The 20,390-nt window shown below is 36.8% G+C and overlaps 1 protein-coding gene across 1 annotated transcript; it reads left to right on the top strand.

The window, feature by feature from the left end:
• The first annotated feature begins 93 nt into the window (after positions 1-93).
• Positions 94-20,188, top strand: LOC140155957 (rhomboid-related protein 4-like). The gene is made up of 6 exons (XM_072178989.1): positions 94-111; positions 9,211-9,388; positions 12,364-12,697; positions 14,242-14,484; positions 15,243-15,503; positions 16,478-20,188. Exons 2-6 carry the CDS (start codon positions 9,236-9,238, stop codon positions 16,717-16,719), a joined length of 1,233 nt encoding a protein of 410 aa, XP_072035090.1. The 5' UTR covers positions 94-111; positions 9,211-9,235; the 3' UTR covers positions 16,720-20,188.
• Positions 20,189-20,390: the final 202 nt, after the last annotated feature.

The following is a 20,390-nucleotide window of genomic DNA, read 5'->3' as shown; positions in this document are numbered from 1 at the left end:
GTATTCAGCCTATGGCGTAGAAGAGGTGACCAAGTTGAAGTCGGGTGACAGCAACTGCAATATCGATATATCTAAGAGTAAGAAGATTAACTTCACTTGCAAAAAATACAAGTAAGCTTATTTCAGTTTCTACCAGTCATGCCCTACTCAAAATTGCTAGCAATTTCTTCTAGGTAAATCCAACAGGGCGCCCTGTTGGATTTACCTAGAAGAAATTGCTAGCAATTTTGAGTAAAAACATTATTTACGCGCCCGTGATGTTTTTATGATATTAGCATGTATGTAGGTATGCTAGGTGAATTCAAATTTGCCATCAAACTGCATCATTTTACATATCAAATTAAAGCCATTGAGTAAAGAAAGCCAAAACTGAAAACATTTTTGTCATAGCACTTTCCGTAACAAAGTTACCTCTTGTCAAAGATTGACTTTCATCAAAAATATTCTGCTAGCAAAATTCCCCAAAACGGCATTTAGGGGTGTTTCTAGATCTTAGTCTCATGGCGATAGCAGCTTTTTTAATGGAACTGCTATCAAAATCCTCTAAAATTCCATGTGCGACTTGATTATCACCATAAAAATCATATATTTGGGTCAAGTGAAGTATAGAAAACATATTTATGTAGGTTTCCTTCACCGCCTATTCTCGAAAAAATTCAAATTTCTATGTAAATATGCATTGTGTTTGGGCCCCGGTCTCGGCGAATTTCGCTGACTAGCAAATGTGTTAACTAAGGTTTGCCTGGGATACCTAATGTATGTTTACATTGTGCATGTTGTGAGTTATATCTGGTTCCATACAGCAATACGCAGTATTGCTGTCTGGTAAGCAGGTATGCAATTGAGACGTCGTGGAATTGAGACGTCGGAGCCGGTCAAACACAGAGGACTAGCCTACATCCCGTATCCTACTATCACTCAAACAAGCAAATCTCTTCACGAATTCACTCACCTTGCGATCCTACATCATCAGTTGAAACAAACATCTAAGTTTCCAAAACAACTTTGTCATTCCTCAAAACTACAAGTAACTTCATTAATAAAAAATTGAAATCATACTATTACCCGTTATTGAAAATTTTGTTCGATTTATGTCAACCAAAAGAACGCACGAGTCTAGTTCAGTTTACCAAAATGGTAGCTCCTGCCTCCTGGTCACCTCAGATATGACGTCAGTATCAAGCTGCTTATTAAACGGTGGATCGGATTGGTTGAAATCAACGCCACGTTTTTGACCTTACATGGGTCAGAGATATGCATATATTCATGTATGAAAACAGCGATGCGGATATAGTATCATCACCGGAACTGAGAATTGCGACATTTTCGATGTTTGTACCGGGGAATTTCAGACACGGAGATTCCGCGGAGATTTCGATAAATTCGTCCAAAGGTAACCAAAGGGTTGGGGATCGCATTTTTAACTATCACTAAATGTTTCGAATTGAGGTCGGCTAAAAAGTAGACAGTTTCGGGACTGTAATTGGTGTAGATGTCACATGTTGAACAGTGAACGATAAGTGACCAATTTGATGCTCAGCACAAGTGACTATCTTTACTCAGGGTAGTTGTGAGTGACAAACTGTAGGTATGAAAGGCAAACCTCAAACACATTTGCTAGTCGGCCCTAGTACAAGGAACTTATACGATGTCCTCATTCACAAACTGATACTATCTGTCCATCGTATAAGACTGTCTCCGTACGGCAATGTGGTGAAGGAATATTACACAGTCAAGACTAGGCTCCTTCATTTTTTTGTTCTGATCCCTCCCAGTCTCCCAAAACATCAAAGTAGGGCCAAGCTACCTAGAAATGGTCAAATTTTGGCAAGAAATATCTCTGTGTAATCCTATGTAAGTCCCACATCACATCGTTATCGGCGATCGTGATTTTTTTTTCTGAAGTTTTGGCTGGTACCCACTTGCGTCATGCACGTGACATGACGTACAGCTAAAATAATCGACTGGGAATCGGGGATCATTAAAACGTCAACAACTTTCAAAACACAGACAGTAGTAAACTTAATGGCGAGCGGTCCGAATTTTGAGCCATACAAGTTTACGTGGTGAACAAAGTCGGCCCAAAAACATAGTACATATTTTACATAGAAAATTAAAAGAACAGATTTTTCAAGGAAAACTACATAAAATAGAGGGATTTTGACAGCAGTTCCAAATAGAAAAGCTGCTCTATCATGAGACTATGCTGTTTTGTTTTTTAATTGATACATTAAATGTTGGCTGAATATTTTTGATGAATGTCAACCTAGTGACAAGATGTAACTTTGCTACGGAAAGTGCTATAACAAAACGGTTTTCAGTTTTGGCTTTCTTTTTATACTCAAGGCCTTTAATTTGACATATAAAATGATGTAGTTTGATGGCAAATTTGAATTCACCTTTCATACCTATGAGCAGAAATTTGTGTCTAGCAGGTTGTAAATTAGATTGATCTAGGTATGCTAGGTGAATTCAAATTTGCCATCAAATTGCATCATTTTACATATATCAAATTAAAGCCCTTGAGTAAAGAAAGCCAAAACTGAAAACATTTTTGTCATAGCACTTTCCGTAACAAAGTTACATCTTGTCAAAGATTGACTTTCATCAAAAAGATTCTGCTAGCAAAATTCCCCCAAAACGGCATTTAGGGGTGTTTCTAGATCTTAGTCTCATGGCGATAGCAGCTTTTTTTAATGGAACTGCTATCAAAATCCCTCTAAAAGTCCATGTGCGACTTGATTATCACCATAAAAAATCATATATTTGGGTCAAGTGAAGTACATAGAAAACATATTTATGTAGGTTTCCTTCACCGACCCGTTCTTGAAAAAAATTCAAATTTCTATGTAAATATGCATTGTGTTTGGGCCCCGGTCTCTGCGAATTTCGCTGACTAGCAAATGTGTTAACTAAGGTTTGCCTGGGATACCTAATTGATCAACAAAATCCAAACATTAACCCATCACTATGACACTAGGTACGCCCACGAGCCATTCATTGAACCTTCAAATACCGTACTGGCAAGTAATACATCTCGCTCTCAAGGTCCAATTATTTGGACTAGTCTTTCCTCAAACCTGAAAGCTTCTAGTTCACTTAATTCGTTCAAATATAATATGAAAAAAATGCTCATTGATTGTTATAGCTCTGTCGTTACCCCGTAATGTTTTTGTTTATCATTTTCCAGCTGTCCCTATCTTTGTCTTATTATTATCTCATCCTATCTCTCCTTCCTTCCTTTCTTTCTTTCTTTCTTTCTTTCTTTCTTTCTTTCTTTAATGTAGTCGGATAACTTTGTTTTTGTTTTGTCTTGTACTGTTCCGTAGGAGGGCATTGCAATCCCACGCTTTGCGTTTAGCAGTGTCCTCATCCTCCATTGTATGTACATTCAAAAATAGTGTAGCTATTTACAAGTATTTAGACATAACTTATTTATAACCATTGTTTCAATACCATCATTACCATGTCATTATTATCAAATACCATAATATATACTATAGTATGTTTATTTTTTGTATCTTATTCTCAGTATACTTTGCATATAATATTTATTTAATATGTATAGGCCCTAACATCTGCAATTAACGTACATGCATGTTGCATAGTATAATTTGTGCTATGCAGATTAGTATATATTTTTGTATTACACTGTATTTATATGCTTATATTTATATTTATATTGTACATATGCATTGTTGGATGAATAAATTTGATTGATTGATTGATTGACAAAGAAAGGAGCGATTACCGAATAGGGTGCAACTCTACTAGTCTTATTAAGACTGCCCTACCCCAACCCTCGGATTCGCTGAAGCATAACACCGTGTAAAGCAATGGAAGTTCAGAAGTAAACCTTGACCTACCTTGACCTATGCCGTTCACTCCAACTGGGGGTTGAGTGGTGGCATCCGCATCACAATGTCCCGCCAAACTGTTCTGTCATCTGCTGTACGGCTGGCATTTACTATGGAGTTTAGGTTAGTTCTTTTGCAGTCAGCTAGCAGGCAGTCTCTCCACCTCTTTGGTGGTCTTCCTCTAGGTCTGACTCCCTGGATGTGACATTCAAAGGCCATCTTTGGAAGGCGTGAGGGAGGCATTCTCTGGATGTGGCCAAAATAATGCAGTCTCTTCCGGTTATTCTGTCCAAGATGGAAAATTCAACACCCAGAGTTTTGCGGATGATGGTGTTTCGGATCCTGTCTCTCCGTGTTACTCCCATTATCTTTCTAAGGCACATCATCTCAAAAGTGAGCAGTCGATTTTCATCCTCTCTTTTCAATGTCCAGGTTTCTGCTCCGTATAGCAATATTGGTGTTGGTTTGGATGTCCTTAGCACTCCAGATACTCTGTAGTCTCTGCACAGCTCCTATGGCTTTGCCTATTCGAAGTTTAATATCTTCTGAGCAGGATCCTTTTTGGGTGATCTTTCCTCCCAGGTATGTGAACTCCTCCACCTGCAGAAGTTGGGTATTGTCAATTGTGATGTTCAGATGGGTGCCCTCTTTGCATATGGCCTGGACTTCTGTTTTAGCGATATTTATTTTGAGTCCAAATGCTGAGCTGCTTTGATGAATGAGGCTAACTAGTGTCTGGAGGTCTTCTTCACTGTTAGCAATTAGTGCAATGTCGCCTGCAAATCGTAAGTTGTTCACCACTTGTCCTTGGATGTTTACTCCTATGTTGGTATCGTGCAGGGCATACAACATAGTCATCTCCAGTAGGATGTTAAAAAGTTGAGGTGAGATTACACATCCTTGGCGAACTCCAACCAGGGTTGTAAACCAATCTGTTAGTTCCCCATTTACTCTGACAGTACTTGCAGATTTATTGTAGAGAGCTTTCAGGAGACAGGTGATTTTGTTTGGGAAACCAAAGAAGCCAAGTGCCTTCCAAAGTCCTTCCTGCCACACTGAGTCAAAGGCTTTTTCAAGTCGATGTAGCAACAGAAAAGGGCCTTCCTCATTTCAAGATGCTTCTCAACTATTTGCCTGAGGGTGAAGAGTTGGTCTATGGTTGAACGTCCTGGTCTAAATCCTGCTTGGGACTCTGATAGAATTTCTTCAGTTCTTTTCATGATTCGGCATTGTAGAATAAGTGTTATTACTTTGCATGCATGGCTAAGCAAGCTGATCCCTCGATAGTTGCCGCAATCAAGCTTGTCTTTCTCCTTGTAAATTGGTGTGATGATAGCCCTCCCCCAGTCATCTGGGAAAATTTCGCTGTCCCATATTTTGGTGCATAGCATATGTAGGATTTCGTTCCCTGCGCTCCCAGCTGCTTTGAGTTCTTCAGCTGTGCTGTTGTCATATCCCGGGGCTTTGCCATCTGACATCTTTTTAACGGCACTTTCAATTTCCTCTCGTAGGATGTCTGGTTCTTTCTTGCAGCTGGGCATCTGGGGAACACTTTGTGTTAGCTCCTCATCTGTTGGGTTCTTTTTATTGTATAGTTCTTGAAAGCTTTCTTTCCACCTATCCTTTACTTCCTCTGATTCAGTAAGAATCTGTCCATCTTTATTTTTGACTGTTTGCATTCTGATAGAGGCTTTTCTTGTAATTTTCTTGATGGTTGAGTACACTTCTTTTGTCTTTGCAGCCTGATGTGCATTGTCAACTTTTTTGCACAGGTCTTTGAGCCACTGATCTCGGCATCCCTTGACTTTTCTTTTTATTTCACGACTTAAGAAGTTGTATCTACTTCTCTTGGTTGGGTCCTTTATTTTTTCTTGCTTTGCTCTACTTCGCTCATTTGCCAGTTGGATGACTTCCTCGCTAATCCATGGCTTTTCTTTGTGTCCTTTTTTTTTCCAAGGACTTTCTTGGATGTTTCGTTGAATGCTGTCTTGATTCCTTCCCACATAGTTTCAGTATCTGTGTCTGGTTGCTCCAGCAGTGGGGCAAATCTACCCCCTATTTCCACCTCATAGTTTTTCCTGTGTTCTGGGCTTTTTAGCCTGAAGATATCATAATGTTTCGGGTAGTTTGGTTTCTTTTTGGCATGGAATTTCAAGCGTATATTTGTTATCACGAGTTGATGATCTGATCCTACATCTGCACAGAAGTAAACACAGCCGATTATTTTTATTATTATTTATTCTTTCTTTATTGAGGGTTATATACTGCTTCAGTGACAAGCACTGCTTTTCAAGCAGGCCCTCATTGATACATGTTATATAGCAACAAAACATATTACGATACACAATATTTACAAAGTATCATACAGTATTTACAATGTATTTACAATATGGTCATTTTCACGGTAAAGGGTGTAACTTTGGATTTTTAACATTTTAATCCGTAGTGTTCTAATAAAGCCACAGAATTCCATAATTTTTGGCCACATAAGTCATCTAGTTAGCAGCTACCTTGGGTAGCATAATCAGCTTTGGGAGTTACTGCGTTCAGTTTTAGCAGGCTTAAATGTACTTAATATTGCCATTTTGAAAAACTATAAAAAACAGTAACATTTTTGTAAAACCCTGTGTTTTCTTCAGTTAGTTCATGGATAATTTTTCTTATCCTGAAAGTACAGTCATATGTTCAGTAAACACTGCCACATTAGATTTAATTGTGAACGGCCCTGTATTTTTGAGAACCGGACTTGATATTTGTCGTTTGAGGCTTCATTTTCCGTTAACAATTGTTAACAAACTTTGTGGGTGTAGCTTTGGTTCATAATTCTTGGTTATTTCTTCACTTCTTCTTGATTTATAACAGTTGTTATCTTAACTTGAAATGGGTAACAAAAATTAGCCGATTTGCAAGCTTTTAAAATTTTTATAAAATCTTGACTTCAAATAGCCGTTTTTCCGTTAACTTTTTGAAGCCTCCGAAACAAACTGTTCAGCAAGCTTGTGCAAATATAAATAAAAGAGCTCATCCAATCTATTTATCAAAATGTAGCAAAGTAGATCCTCAAGTCACATGTTTTTAAATCGTGGAGATATATATCACCGTTTGAAAATGGGACCCAATACAAACTTTCCGTTAACAATTGAAGCCTCCGAAACAAATGAAGCCTCCGAAACAACAGTAAACTTAATTATCATCTATGCATATCTAAATTGGTGTGTTTCATACTGATATCTGCATTGTAATTATTACTTGATATGTGCAGAATGTCATAAATTAAAAAAAAAATTGACATTATGGTTAATATTTGAAAAATATACTGATACCTTAAAAAGCCTGTTTCGGAGGCTTCACATGCAAAAAACACCATACTTAACAAATGGGTGAAAAAATTAATGTGTGATAAATCTACAATATCTGCCGCATAGAATCATTGATTCAATACAAACAAGAAAATAACAGCTTAGATGATCCCAACACTGTTGTTTTCAAAAAAACTACTTCTGCAATGTTTAACAATTGTTAACATGAAGCAAAAAAAAAAAAAAAAATGACTTGCTGTGATAATTTAATTTTTGTCACAACTGAAATTCAATACTTAGAAGCAAAGCATGAAAATTGGTAATTGTGATATTTTTTACCTATTTTTTTATGTCAACTTGTAGTACTTAGCTAAATATTTTACTTTTATGATCACCTGTGTTGTTAACTGAAGCCTCCGAAACACAAATCGCTTGAATTGCCAATTCTAAAAAATAACTCCAATTTCTGTGAAACTTGGATGGGAGGTTCCTTTCATCAAGTAGTATTTGTACATGAAGTTAGACATTCAAATTATTTTAGGAACCCAATTAAAACTTAAAAATATGTTTAAGGTTTGGAAATTTCCATTGTAAATGACACTTGATGTTAAAAATTTTCAAAACTGCAATTACAAACATAGCAAAACATGGTATAAAATTTAACTTACATCTGTTGACTTACTTTGGAATGGAATTTCACATGTATTCCAGCTTTCATGTCAAAATTTTCTGAGGTTATGTAAAATACATTTTTCTTAGATTTTAACCAAAATGTTATGCAAATGTCAATTTTTTATTAGAAATCAAAAGGTTTAAGCCTTGAAACATTATTTTACTTGAATTTAAGTTGCTTCTATGCATGATTTCAGTAAACAGAAACATATTTAAGTGGTTTGAAATTTTGACCCTAAAAATCAAAAGTTACACCCTTTACCGTGAAAATGACCATATATTACAAATAAGTATAATGGTATCATCAACTACAAGATAATTATAAATACCATGATTCAAAATACAGAAATACAATAATTATAGTTATATACAAAAATCAAGCAAGTAAATGAATAAAAAAAACGACAGGCGAATGCATCAAAAATGTTGCTAAAATTACACTTCAGCAAAACTTTAGTAAAGACTGTCCAAAATAGGCAAATATTGCTCAAAAGTTACAGTTGACTCATTGAAATAACTTTCATCCAAATTTCAACATTAACAGAATAAACAACCTCCGGTGCAAAAAATTGCAACGCTGTCCGACCAAAAAACAATAGCAATGCACTCTAGCATCGAATGCGTAACTATCGTGTGCAAATTCGAAGCTAGAGTTCTCGAGCAAACCCAGGAGCGAGGAATACATCATGCAGGACTACATCCATCATGACATCATTGTACTAGTAAGTTAATTTTTTATTTCATCGGTGGGTACTGCTTGGAGAGTACCGCATCAACACCATTTGTGAACTTGTTGACTGACTTGGCTGTCACAATATGATCCAGGAGCTTGTTCAATGGAGTTACCACTTTTTGGATGAAGGAGTTTAACCTTAAACTGAGTCTTGAATGCTGGATCTTCATGTTGTTGCCTTCATTCTGCCAATCTTCATTTGACGGACATGAGGTTGGCAATTAGGGTATGGATTTTGAGGACAACAAGCTGTCATACATTCATGTCTTATTAGAGGGCTATCATTTTGGCGTCAGTAAAATTGCGACCCCCCCCCCTATTTCGTCAACAAAAATTTTATGACCCCTCCACCACCAATACAAAAATTTTATGACCCCTCCACCACCAATACACCTTTGCCCCCTAAACAGGCAAAATTGTATTGAAATCAGTCTTTTTGAATAAAATAAACACACCATCTGTGGTCATCTTGTGACTCCTTACATTTTGGTCATCAACAATTTTATGACCCCCCCCCATTTTTCTTTCCAAAATTTTATGGCCCCCTTCCGAAAAAAAAAATGATAACCGTCTGACCCGGGCCTCTGACATGCTGCTGAAATTGAACTGTTCACTTAACAAAGACAAAAATGTATATGTTTCCTTTCAGGTTAATCGCACAAGTTTTAAACAAGATGTTTAGACCAAGAAGAGGAGTGAGGCGGCGGGGAGGAGGACAGGGAATTGGGCTGTTTTTATTAATGGCCCAAATCATGCAAGTTGGATTCAATCACATTCCACCAACCACCCTGGCAACTATTGGACTTAATGTTGCCATTTATTTAAAGGTATTGTACATATTTTTATACATTAATTGATGTGTTTGGAAACAAAACACATCATCATTAAAAGTCATAATTTCTCGGGCTTGCATCATTTATTTCCGATCCTCAAATATATTTATTGTGTTTCGAATTGTCTTACGCCCTGCTAGGGTGAAGTATATCTGGTTCCATACAGCAATACGCAGTATTGCTGTCTGGTAAGCAGGTACGAATTGAGACGTCGCGAATTGAGACGTCGGAGCCGGTCAAACACAGAGGACTAGCCTACATCCCGTATCCTACTATCACTCAAACAAGCAAATCTCTTCACGAATTCACTCACCTTGCGATCCTACATCATCAGTTGAAACAAACATCTAAGTTTCCAAAAACAACTTTGTCATTCCTCAAAACTAGAAGTAACTTCATTAATAAAAAATTGAAATCATACTATTACCCGTTATTGAAAATTTTGTTCGATTTACATGTATGTGAACCAAAAGAACGCACGAGTCGAGTTCAGTTTACCAAAATGGTAGCTCCTGCCTCCTGGTCACCTCAGATATGACGTCAGTATCAAGCTGCTTATTAAACGGTGGATCGGATTGGTTGAAATCAACGCCACGCTTTTGACCTTACAGGGGTCAGAGATATGCATATATTCATGTATGAAAACAGCGATGCGGATATAGTATCATCACCGAACTGAGAATTGCGACATTTTCGATGTTTGTACCGGGAATTTCAGACACGGAGACTCATGGAGATTTCAAAAAATTCGTCCAAAGGTAACCAAAGGGTTGGGGATCGCATTTTTAACTATCACTAAATGTTTCGGAATTGAGGTCGGCTAAAAAGTAGACAGTTTCGGGACTGTAATTGGTGTAGATGTCACATTTTGAACAGTGAGCGATAAGTGACCAATTTGATGCTCAGCACAAGTGGCTATCTTTACTCAGGGTAAGGGTGAAGCACATAGGTCGCCTCCTCCTTCATTTATTTTTATACAATGTTGAATTAAAAGGAATCTGATACAAATGGGGGGCACTGTAATGGTGAGGGCCTGAGGGGGGTATCAGGCTAGTTCCGTAGATGCCATTATGTTTATGATAAAGACTGAAGTCTTGCTGGCAAGACTAGGTATCAGGCATGTCCATGGACTCACAATAGAGCTAAAAAACACACCCTTTTGAATATTACATGACTTTGATACTCTATTCATGTTACACATGTTACATGCCCTAGTCTGAAAAAATACCCATTTTACGTGAATTTATGGATGCGCCTGATACAACCCTCACCATTACAGTGCCCCCCCCCCCGGAAACATACCACTTATCTTCAGGGTTATGCCCAGAAAGGGGCTAGGAACCCACCCAGGGACTGAGTATTTTAAAATGGCCCAAAATAATGGATTTTGCATGATTTGATAGAAAATCCATGGGGCTGCAGTCTAAAACCACCCCTGGATATGCCATTGTTCTTGACAGACTGGAAATTAAACTGGTCATACACAGGCCTTGTCGTTTGAGGTGAGCGATCGCTCTCGCTCGCCACCGCTTGCCCAAACTCAATTTCTAGTGAGCGATTTTCCACTCGCCATAGACACTAAATAACACTCGCTGCGCATCTCCCAAAATCAGCCATTGAATCAGCCAATTCAGCATTTAATCGATTTGGTGCCCCTTCCAAGCGGAGAAAGTTAAAAGAAATTAGCGCGTTTTGTGCGCACTTCATCATAAATACGTAAGTACCGTTTTAAGACCGAAGCTCTATTTGATTATATCGAAAAGTGATGTTTGTGAAAACTCGCCTATTATCATGCTTGCAAGTGATTAACCACTCGCCTTTAAAATCTAGATGGCAAGGCCTGCATACGTACATTCCTAGTGTCATTACTTGGTAGTTGCAATTCACACATATATTATATCATGAAAGCGGATATTGTACTACACCAGGCACAAAAAGAAACTCGTCAGTTATATTCATCCTTGCTGTTCAATAACTTGAAAATTTTGGATTATTCTGAAATATACATTTTGTTAATTGGACTTTACTTTCTCATTTGACACCCTGTTCGTGAAAAACGAACAAGAATTGACCAAGATATGCGCCTCCAAAGCCTCAAACCCCAAAATCAAAAGTTACATTTTCAACAATTTTCAATGGGAACGCATCGTTGTATTGCACACAAGCACCACGGGTCAATCAATAAAGCACACAGTGTACAGGCACAATTGAATCGTTAAAATTGCAACTTTTCATTTTGGGGTTTGAGAGTTTGAGGCGCATATCTTGGTCAATTCTTGCTCAATGTTCACGAACAGGGTGTCAAATGAAAAAAAAAAAGTCCAATTAACAAAATGTATATTTCAGAAAAATCCAAAATTATCAAGTTATTGAACAGCAAGGATGAATATAACTGACGAGTTTCTTTTTGTGCCTGGTGTATATTCATTTACTTACATTATTTAGGGGCCATAGAAATAAATATTTTAAAACAATTTTTATATGGCTAATCACCAATCCTTATATCTTAATCCTTATCCATAAACTAAATTTCATAATCAAAATGATCCCCAATTCTAACCATTGCACTACATGTATCATAATCTTTTGGAGTGATGTTCATTATTTGAGTGTCTTGCTTGTTACTGCATCAACACAAGAATTTTATGCAAATCCACATATCTTTTTGAATAGAAATTGGCAGTTACTCAAAATTAACATAATCATTGCGCTTGGTTCTAATATTCACCAGCGAAGTGGTTACGCACCTTTTGGAATTGGTAATACATGCCATAGACTTTGTGTTGTGATCATTTTAATCATGATGCAGAACTGAAAAGCGTGTTCCAGTTGACATGGTGATAATCGGATTACATGTAACACTTCGCTGGCAAATTGAAATGCAGTAAACAGAATAAATGTGTCACTCAGTATCAAAGTGAAAGTTTATTAAACATACAAATTCACAAAATCTTTTCCCCTTCTTACAGGTTCTGAATCCATTTTTCCAAAAGTATTTACGCCCAGCTAAAATCACCAACATCTGTGTCAGTACATACAGTGTGTGGTACAAACAAGACTGGCAACGACTATTATTTGCTGCTTGGTTCCATTTAGACGACTGGCATCTCTATTACAACATGGTATCATTTCTTTGGAAAGGGCGTGGCTTAGAGGGCGCTTTTGGAACAGCTTATTTTGCATATCTAATTGTTGTGTTTTCAGTATTGACAAACATTGTGATGGTTGGTGTTAATATTGCAGCAGCTGAGCTGCTTGGAGATCAGACGTACATAACAACCTGTGCAGCTGGGTTTTCAGGTGAGAAATAAATTGATTTCTGTAGGTCACAGGTTAGAGCAACTATAGGAATAGTGTTTACCGCCCCAACCATCAGTTAAGTGTCCATCAGCTGCCTGTTTCCCTCTACTCACTCCTCACAGACCATCTACCAATGATAACATCATAAGGTCTTTTGATTGGCTGAATTCTTACCCACAATGTCATCATTTACGAGTTTTAAACATCAGTGACCATAGTCACATGGATTGATTACAGGTATACCAAAGAACCCTAATTTTAGTATTGAACTCAAGACAGTGGAAAGTACATTTCTTGTGTCCCATCTCTATAACAACTAATCAGAAATGGCATACTGCATGCATTGAAAATTTTAGATGGTTTGTGTGGAGAGCAAGTGGAATCAAACTAGTGGCAGAGGAGACCACCATCAGTGGTGTAGCATCATAGGGGCATGTCCCCCCCCCCCCACATCAGAGTCAAAATTTGACATATTCCCTGGGAAAACATTTTTAAAAGATGACCAGCGCTCCCTCAATCGGACACAGCAGCCTCACAACAGATGACTCGTACCGCACCACTGCCAACGATGAGCCTAAACCAAACTCCAAATTTCTTAATAATAATAATCTTAATTCTAATCCTGGCCCTATCCAGGTAAGGCTGGATCTCTAACCCTAAACATAATCCTAACCCAAAACATCATCCTCACCCCAATTCTTACCCTAAATCTAATCATAATCCTGTGTAGTTGGGTTTTCATGTGAGAAACTAAACCTTTCAGGATGAGAACCTAGCCCTAAACCTTATATTAATAACCCTAAAATCTAATCCTAATCTTAATCTCTTGATGTGACTGCTGTGAGTCTTGCCCAAAGATTGACACTGATATAGCAGTTATGCACACACAACAATAAAGAGATGCACAGCAATTTGGAAGTTCATTAACTATGACTAGAAAAAAGGACAGGAAGGATAGTCCTATGTCATGCAACTGTCCTTCCAGCATGTTACCAATCTTTTGTATAGCAAATGATGACCATCTTCCATATGACTTTGACAATGAAAGCTTCTCAAACGTTTTGTTATGTAAATCCCATTTGTAGAACAACCATATTAATTCAATTGGTAGAACAACCATAAAAATCCAATTTGTAGAACACCATAAAATTACAATATGTAGAACAACCTCAGATATCTGAACTTTTCTATAACAAAAATAAAAATAAAAACATTTTCCCCATTTGTATGTATTTTCTGCATTTCTTGTGTTCTTATGTCCAAACATTAAAACCATGCATATTGTTTTCCTGGAAATGGAACGCAGAAAGAAAATGTAATAATTCCCTGGAAGATAAGCAAAATTTACCAAATAGTAACATTCAAATGTTAAGCTAGTTTGGAAAGCAAAATGTGCTAGGAAGGGGCTTCCCGAATTCCCCATCTTTTCCAAGATATTTGTGAGCACTTTTGTACCTCAAGCCTTTTGTGTGATCTATATAATCCACATAGTTGCTTAGCATGTGCCAATAATGTACCTGCATACTTTATATATTTGTTGCAGGTGTTCTTTTTTACATTGAAGGTACTGACTTCCTACTACACCCCAGCTCACATGCAGAGAATCTTTGGTTTCCCTGTACCATCTAGATGGGCCTGTTGGATTGAGCTTGTCCTGATTCAACTCCTAGTGCCTAATGCATCATTTACTGGTCATCTTGCTGGTATTCTAGTCGGCTTGGCTTATTGTAAAGGACCACTGAAAACCATCATGGATATACCGGTCAATGGGGATTTATACAGTCAGTCAGGTAGGTATTAAATATCACAGATTGGCCGTATAGAATAAAGCCACACTGCACAATGCAACCCCCTTTTGACATAATAATTATATCCCCTATGTGTGCCATGAGAGTATACAAGAGAATTCAAGATGAAAAGTTCAGATGCAAAAACCAATAACTCATCAAATATAAAGAACATAATAAGAAAGTATATCCTGTCTTTATCATAATTTCATAAACAGATGCATAGGGCAGATGTTGTTGGCCTTAACACAAAAAGTTTGAAATGGCATTTATCAGCTTTTGCATCTTCAATTTTTTATCGGGATCAGAGTATGTTATAATTCAATAACTTCTGAGTCATTTTAAAAAGTGTAATGGAATTCAAAAAAGAAATTGAAAATAATTCTTTATTATTTAAAGCAAATTGTGCAAATGACTTTGAAGGATGGTCCAATGAACAATTAACCTCATCCACACTTTTTTTCCATGATCCAAATTGAGATTTCGGTATCATATTGGAAAGTCATATGTCTCATGCACCTTGTGAAATATTGGGCTGATAAAAGATATTTTGCTTGGATTATGTAAGCCAATGTGTATATCACATTTATTAATCACACAGTAATTCTATGGGGCTTTTGCACGTTTTGGGCTCTCTGTCAGAACAGATTGAATGCCAGCATGAAACTTCACAGATGAGGAGTGGGGGTCATGCAAGCTAAGTGAACAATTTATGGGATGAAATGCTCATCCTCTAACAATATATTTTGTTATCATTGCAGCACCATCATACACATATACAGCTGGAACATCACATGGAGCTGGAAGAAGGTCACAATCAGGTCAGAGGTCAAGGGGCAGTACTGAGAGGCCATCAGCAAGTCGCCCATCCTACACATACACAGCCAATGCAACAGGAGGTAGTCCACCTGCAATGAGAGGAGATTATGAAGAGACATCTGGGTATAGAGCTAATGATTACACAGCAGGGATGAGTGAACAGGAACAAATAGATGCTGCTGTTAGGGAAAGTATGAGATCAGGTAAGACTTCCTGGAGTTATGTTTGGGTTTGGGGGCAATCAGGTACATACCAGTTTCAAATGTTCTAAATTTTATTGTTTGTATTTGTGAAATGATCTGATCCAAATGTCAGAAATGTTGATTTGATTGAAATACAGGCAAAATAAATAAAGCAAAATTATAGAACAAATTTTTGGAAAACATGTTAACTCCACAATCAAAATGTTGTATTTATATCCACTACAACTTTTTAAGTAACAAAGACAAGTACGGTATATAGAAGTTTACATTTTTTGTTAGGAATGGTGAAAGGAATTCAACTCTATCTTAAAAATTTTGAACAAATGACTAATTTTTGAAAACGGTCCAAAAATGTGATTTTAACACTCCAAAAAGTTTTGATCCACTATAACTAGTCATGCTTACATTTACAAATATAAATAAAAATCACATTTTATTAATCTAGAGATGAAAGTCTAGTTACTACTCTTAGGTCCTGAAGTTTGTTTTAGGGCCTAAATATCCCTTAAATTGGTAAAATTTGAAAACAAAATACAAATTTTGATTTAATTGAGTCTATGTTTTGAAAATTAAGCATATTTCACATATTTGACCAGTAACTAGATTTTTGACTCTAGAAGAATAATATGAAGAGTTCAAATGCAAAACACAATGCACCATTTTCAAACTTTTTGCGTCATAAGGTTAGCAACATCTGCCTATAATGCTAGCTTTGATATGACACCCTACTCTAAAAACTGAATGTATATTTTTGAAACTATGATAAAAAAAACAGCACATACTTTTTCTTATTATGTTATCTATATTTGACAAGTTGTATTTATCTAAAATCAAGAAAAGATATGGTGGGAGAGTTAGGATGACCTGAAAGAAGGATATTGAGGTCAAGTGTCATCTTGTTTGGAATGTGATCCCATTGCTTGTGTATCACAGGTTTTTTCAAACTTGTCATTCCATTTTCTTTTTGTTTCTAGGTGGGTCATCATCGTCAAGGACAGCAACAGCACCTCCATTATACCCAGACCTAACTGATGAGGTGTCATCACCAACACTACCACCTCATCCAGCTAGTAATTTTAACCAACCTTCTACATCAAATCCAACACCAACGCAAACACCGCCACCATATCAAAGGGATCCAATGCCTAGGCCTCACAATAGTGTAGATCAAGATGAACTGAGACGGCGCAGATTGGCTAGGTTTGAAAATACATGATAACTGTTACAAACAGTTAGTGAAGAGTGACTTTATATATTTTATACAAAATGTAATATATTATTGTAGTATGCCTTTCTTGCATTAAGAAAAGTGTCAATGTTGTACAAAAGCCTTGCATGGATTGGATGTATGCAATTGAAAAGTTGGAATTTGTAAGTGAAATCAACCGATATTGTATGTGATCATGGTATTCTCATAGTGAAAAATGATAGATTTTTACATTGTCTCTATTATAATCTGTGAAGGACCGGTATGTGAGGTAGGGAGAGGGCACAAATGAATACAGTAAAGATTCGCCTAATAATGAAGGAGGCGGCCTATATGCTTCACCCTAGCAGGGCTTCACCCTAGCAGGGCAAGACAATGCGAGACACAAATTATGCGGTGATCGGAAATAAATGATGCAAGCTCAAGGAATTATTATTTAAATGACGTGTTTGGAGCTCGAGCAAACTGACATATATTGAGAGAGAAAAATTGTCTTACACCCTGCTAGTGTGAAGTATATAAGCCGCTTCCTTCTTCATTATTTTACAATTGGCCGCTGAGACACAATGAGAGAGTTATCATGGGGACTTAAGTTGTGATTGCCCGAGTACCGACTGTGAACTCAGGTAGTACAGTGGTAAAACTCTGGACCCGTAATCCAGTGACCGGGGTTCAATCCCCGCTGAGTCCTGATTTTTTTCTCTCTCAATATTTTCATATGTCAGTTTGTTCGAGCCTTAAACAAGTCAAGATTCGCCTAATGGCGCACTTGGGCTCATTTACCTTAGGGTAAATTTCATGGGCAAATAGAGAGCTCCCTCCTCAGAAATCCCAACAAGAATTTAGGTTCCATGCCCTTACTTGCTGGTGGGAATTTTATGGGAGGGCGCTTTTAGGTTGTGGCTAAGGCCTCGTATCCATAGGCTGTTCCCTTCTGGCGTGTGCCCTTGTTCCGTGTTTACTTTTTCCCATGTGACCTGCCACACAGACAACGAACCGTAGCGGCCACTAAGCAAAACAAAGATACGAGGCCTAAAATTCTACTTATGTCAAGGAAGCCCATAGTGCCATTAGGTATGACAAAAACTGTTTGCACTGAGTAAAAATTGAAAATGGATAGTATATGTGACACGTTCAAGGGAAATGAGTCGGATGTCGCTAATATTGATTTTGAGATATTAACAAAGAAAGTGTTAAAATTCTTTCACTGGCTGTCATTTATCCATGTGCAGACTTGTGTTAAAAAAACCTTTCTCAGATTAAAATTCTTTTGTGTTATATTGTTTTCAGTGATTGATAAATTGATGTAACTTTGCAAAGAAAAGTTGTATCAACATGGGGTTTTCAGTCTCTGAAAGCTCTAGAAACATCATGTAAAACTCATTTTCGACCAGGGTCGACATGTGACTCATTCCCCTTGATCATGTCACATATTGCAAACAGTCTGGCATTCATTGTAATGTAAAAAACATCAATATTGTATAAATAAAAGGGGATGAAAAATATCATGAAATTAAACTTGTCAATGATAATTGTGTAGTAAGTTTTCTCTATAGAAACCCAAGTGTTGTTGATTGTAGAATAGCTCTTGTTTCATTGTAACCATGTAGGTTAAGTCCATTGTGTCACCCTGCTACGATAATTGCTTAAGTCATTTTTTGTAATGTTGAGAACAGGTGCAAAAATGGTTCCAGCATGCATTTAAACATATTTATTCACCAATCTTTGCATTAGAACAATGATAATGAGACCAATTAAAAGGAATAATCAGAAATTATTAGGGTCATTACATATCTGATGCATGCTTGAACCATGATATTTTGAACTTGTTCTCAAAATGACTAGGCAATTGTTGTAGTAAGGTGACAATTTGAAATGTTCCGATACAAAAAGGGATTAATTCCATTGCTGTCAATGTTGTTTTTCTATTAATATTAATAATTTAAAGCTAAGAATATCGCAAAAAATTTAACACTAAGAAATGTCATAAAAACTTCCGCAAGTAAAAGATTAATAGTTTATTTATTTATATATTAAAGCGGAATATCTATTAAAAAGAATTAAAACACAAAAACAGAGAGACAAAAAGAAAAAACAATCAACACAATATTTATGTAACACAAGGCTACCTTTTGATATATCATGTTTTGCATCTCAGCTCATCATCTGTCAATCAAACTCGGAAACAATTTGTTTATGATTTGTCGTGATGATTGAAATATTTGAACGCAGCAGTCAAATAGTGTGCTTTATGACTAATTTTGCATCTTCATGCGCGCGCGGAAGTCATTGTAGCGCATCAGGAGTCATTGTGAGTTATTAATGACCGCGCAATTAGTGCGCGGTCAGGCAATCAATTTCTTTTCATTGGATCACAGGTTTCGCGTATATTAATGAGGTTATGAATATTAAATGAAGAAAGGGAGCAAAGAAAAATTGGTTGAAGCGGGATTCGAACCAGCGACCTCTGGTTTGCGAGACCAGTTTGACTACAGCACTAGTAATTTTTATCTGGCTGCAATTGTAACTTCCTGCTTCGCCAAAATTTCTTTGCTCCCCTTCAATATATGTCAAATTTGAGATTTACTGGGAATTATGCACTGTAAGCTGTACATTCACATTATTATACAGTTCAAATACCGTAAAATTCCGTCTACAAGCATATATATGCCTCTAAACGAGGTTTTTTTGACACAAGAGACAAGAGGCAGACACTCTCAACAAAAACGTTATTTGGAGTTTGAACAACTATATTACTGATAAAGGCGGCTGTACAAACATGTATATTTGTAAGACCAATCTATTGCAATGTTTTTGAGAAGGGTATTGGCCTTTCATATCTTTCGTTTAAAAAACCCTCGTTTAGAGGCATATATGCTTCTAGACGGAATTCTACGGTATGTCATCCCCTATATGCTTTCATCTGCTTGATGTTTTTGTTTTTAAGCTGTATTAATACAAAAAGTTTTCACTGTGATTTAACTGTTTTTTGTTCCATAGAAAGTTAGTTTGATTCTGTTCAATATTCACACACACCATCTGTCAATTTGAATGTATAACCCCTTTTCTGATTGGCCGTCTATCTAACACAAACAAGTGTTATATTCAGGAACTTTTCCAGTGTCAATGTATCTGAACAGGTCTGTGTCTGAGTTTGATCTATAATCACACCATTCAGGAGTATTTTAAAAGTAGCAAAATTAAAAAAAGATATAACCTATTGAAAGCGTTGTGTCAAGTCATGGTTCATTATGAAATTGTGGGAAAGATTTTATCTCATCCAAAAGGGGCTTGTGATGTTATCATTGGCAGACAGTTTGTATGGAATGTGTGGAATTAAACTGGCAGTGGAGGGAGGGAATTAAACTGGCAGTGGAGGGAGGTAATAGAAAATAATGGTTCAGATCAAAATTGGCTGTCATTTTGACTTTGGCCCAAATTGATTTAATAGTTTCCTGCCTTGTTGAAACCAATGCTTAAGGGATCCAAAATGAGCGTTTATTATGCGTTTATTAGTATTATTTTTGTGGGACATGAGAGCACCTCGGACCTATCGAATTGCATTCTGAATCTGAAGCATGTCTTTCTGATATCAAATAATTTTCATTTTTTAAAATCACAATATAATACAAATTTTATGACAAATTATAAAAATTTGATATTTTTCAAATTTTTGATAT

This window comes from Amphiura filiformis, chromosome 6 (assembly GCF_039555335.1).
Source record: "Amphiura filiformis chromosome 6, Afil_fr2py, whole genome shotgun sequence".
Classification (NCBI taxonomy): Eukaryota; Metazoa; Echinodermata; class Ophiuroidea; order Amphilepidida; family Amphiuridae; genus Amphiura; species Amphiura filiformis.
The sequence above is the reverse complement of the archived record's forward strand: the minus strand, read 5'-3'. Positions and strand labels throughout refer to the sequence as shown.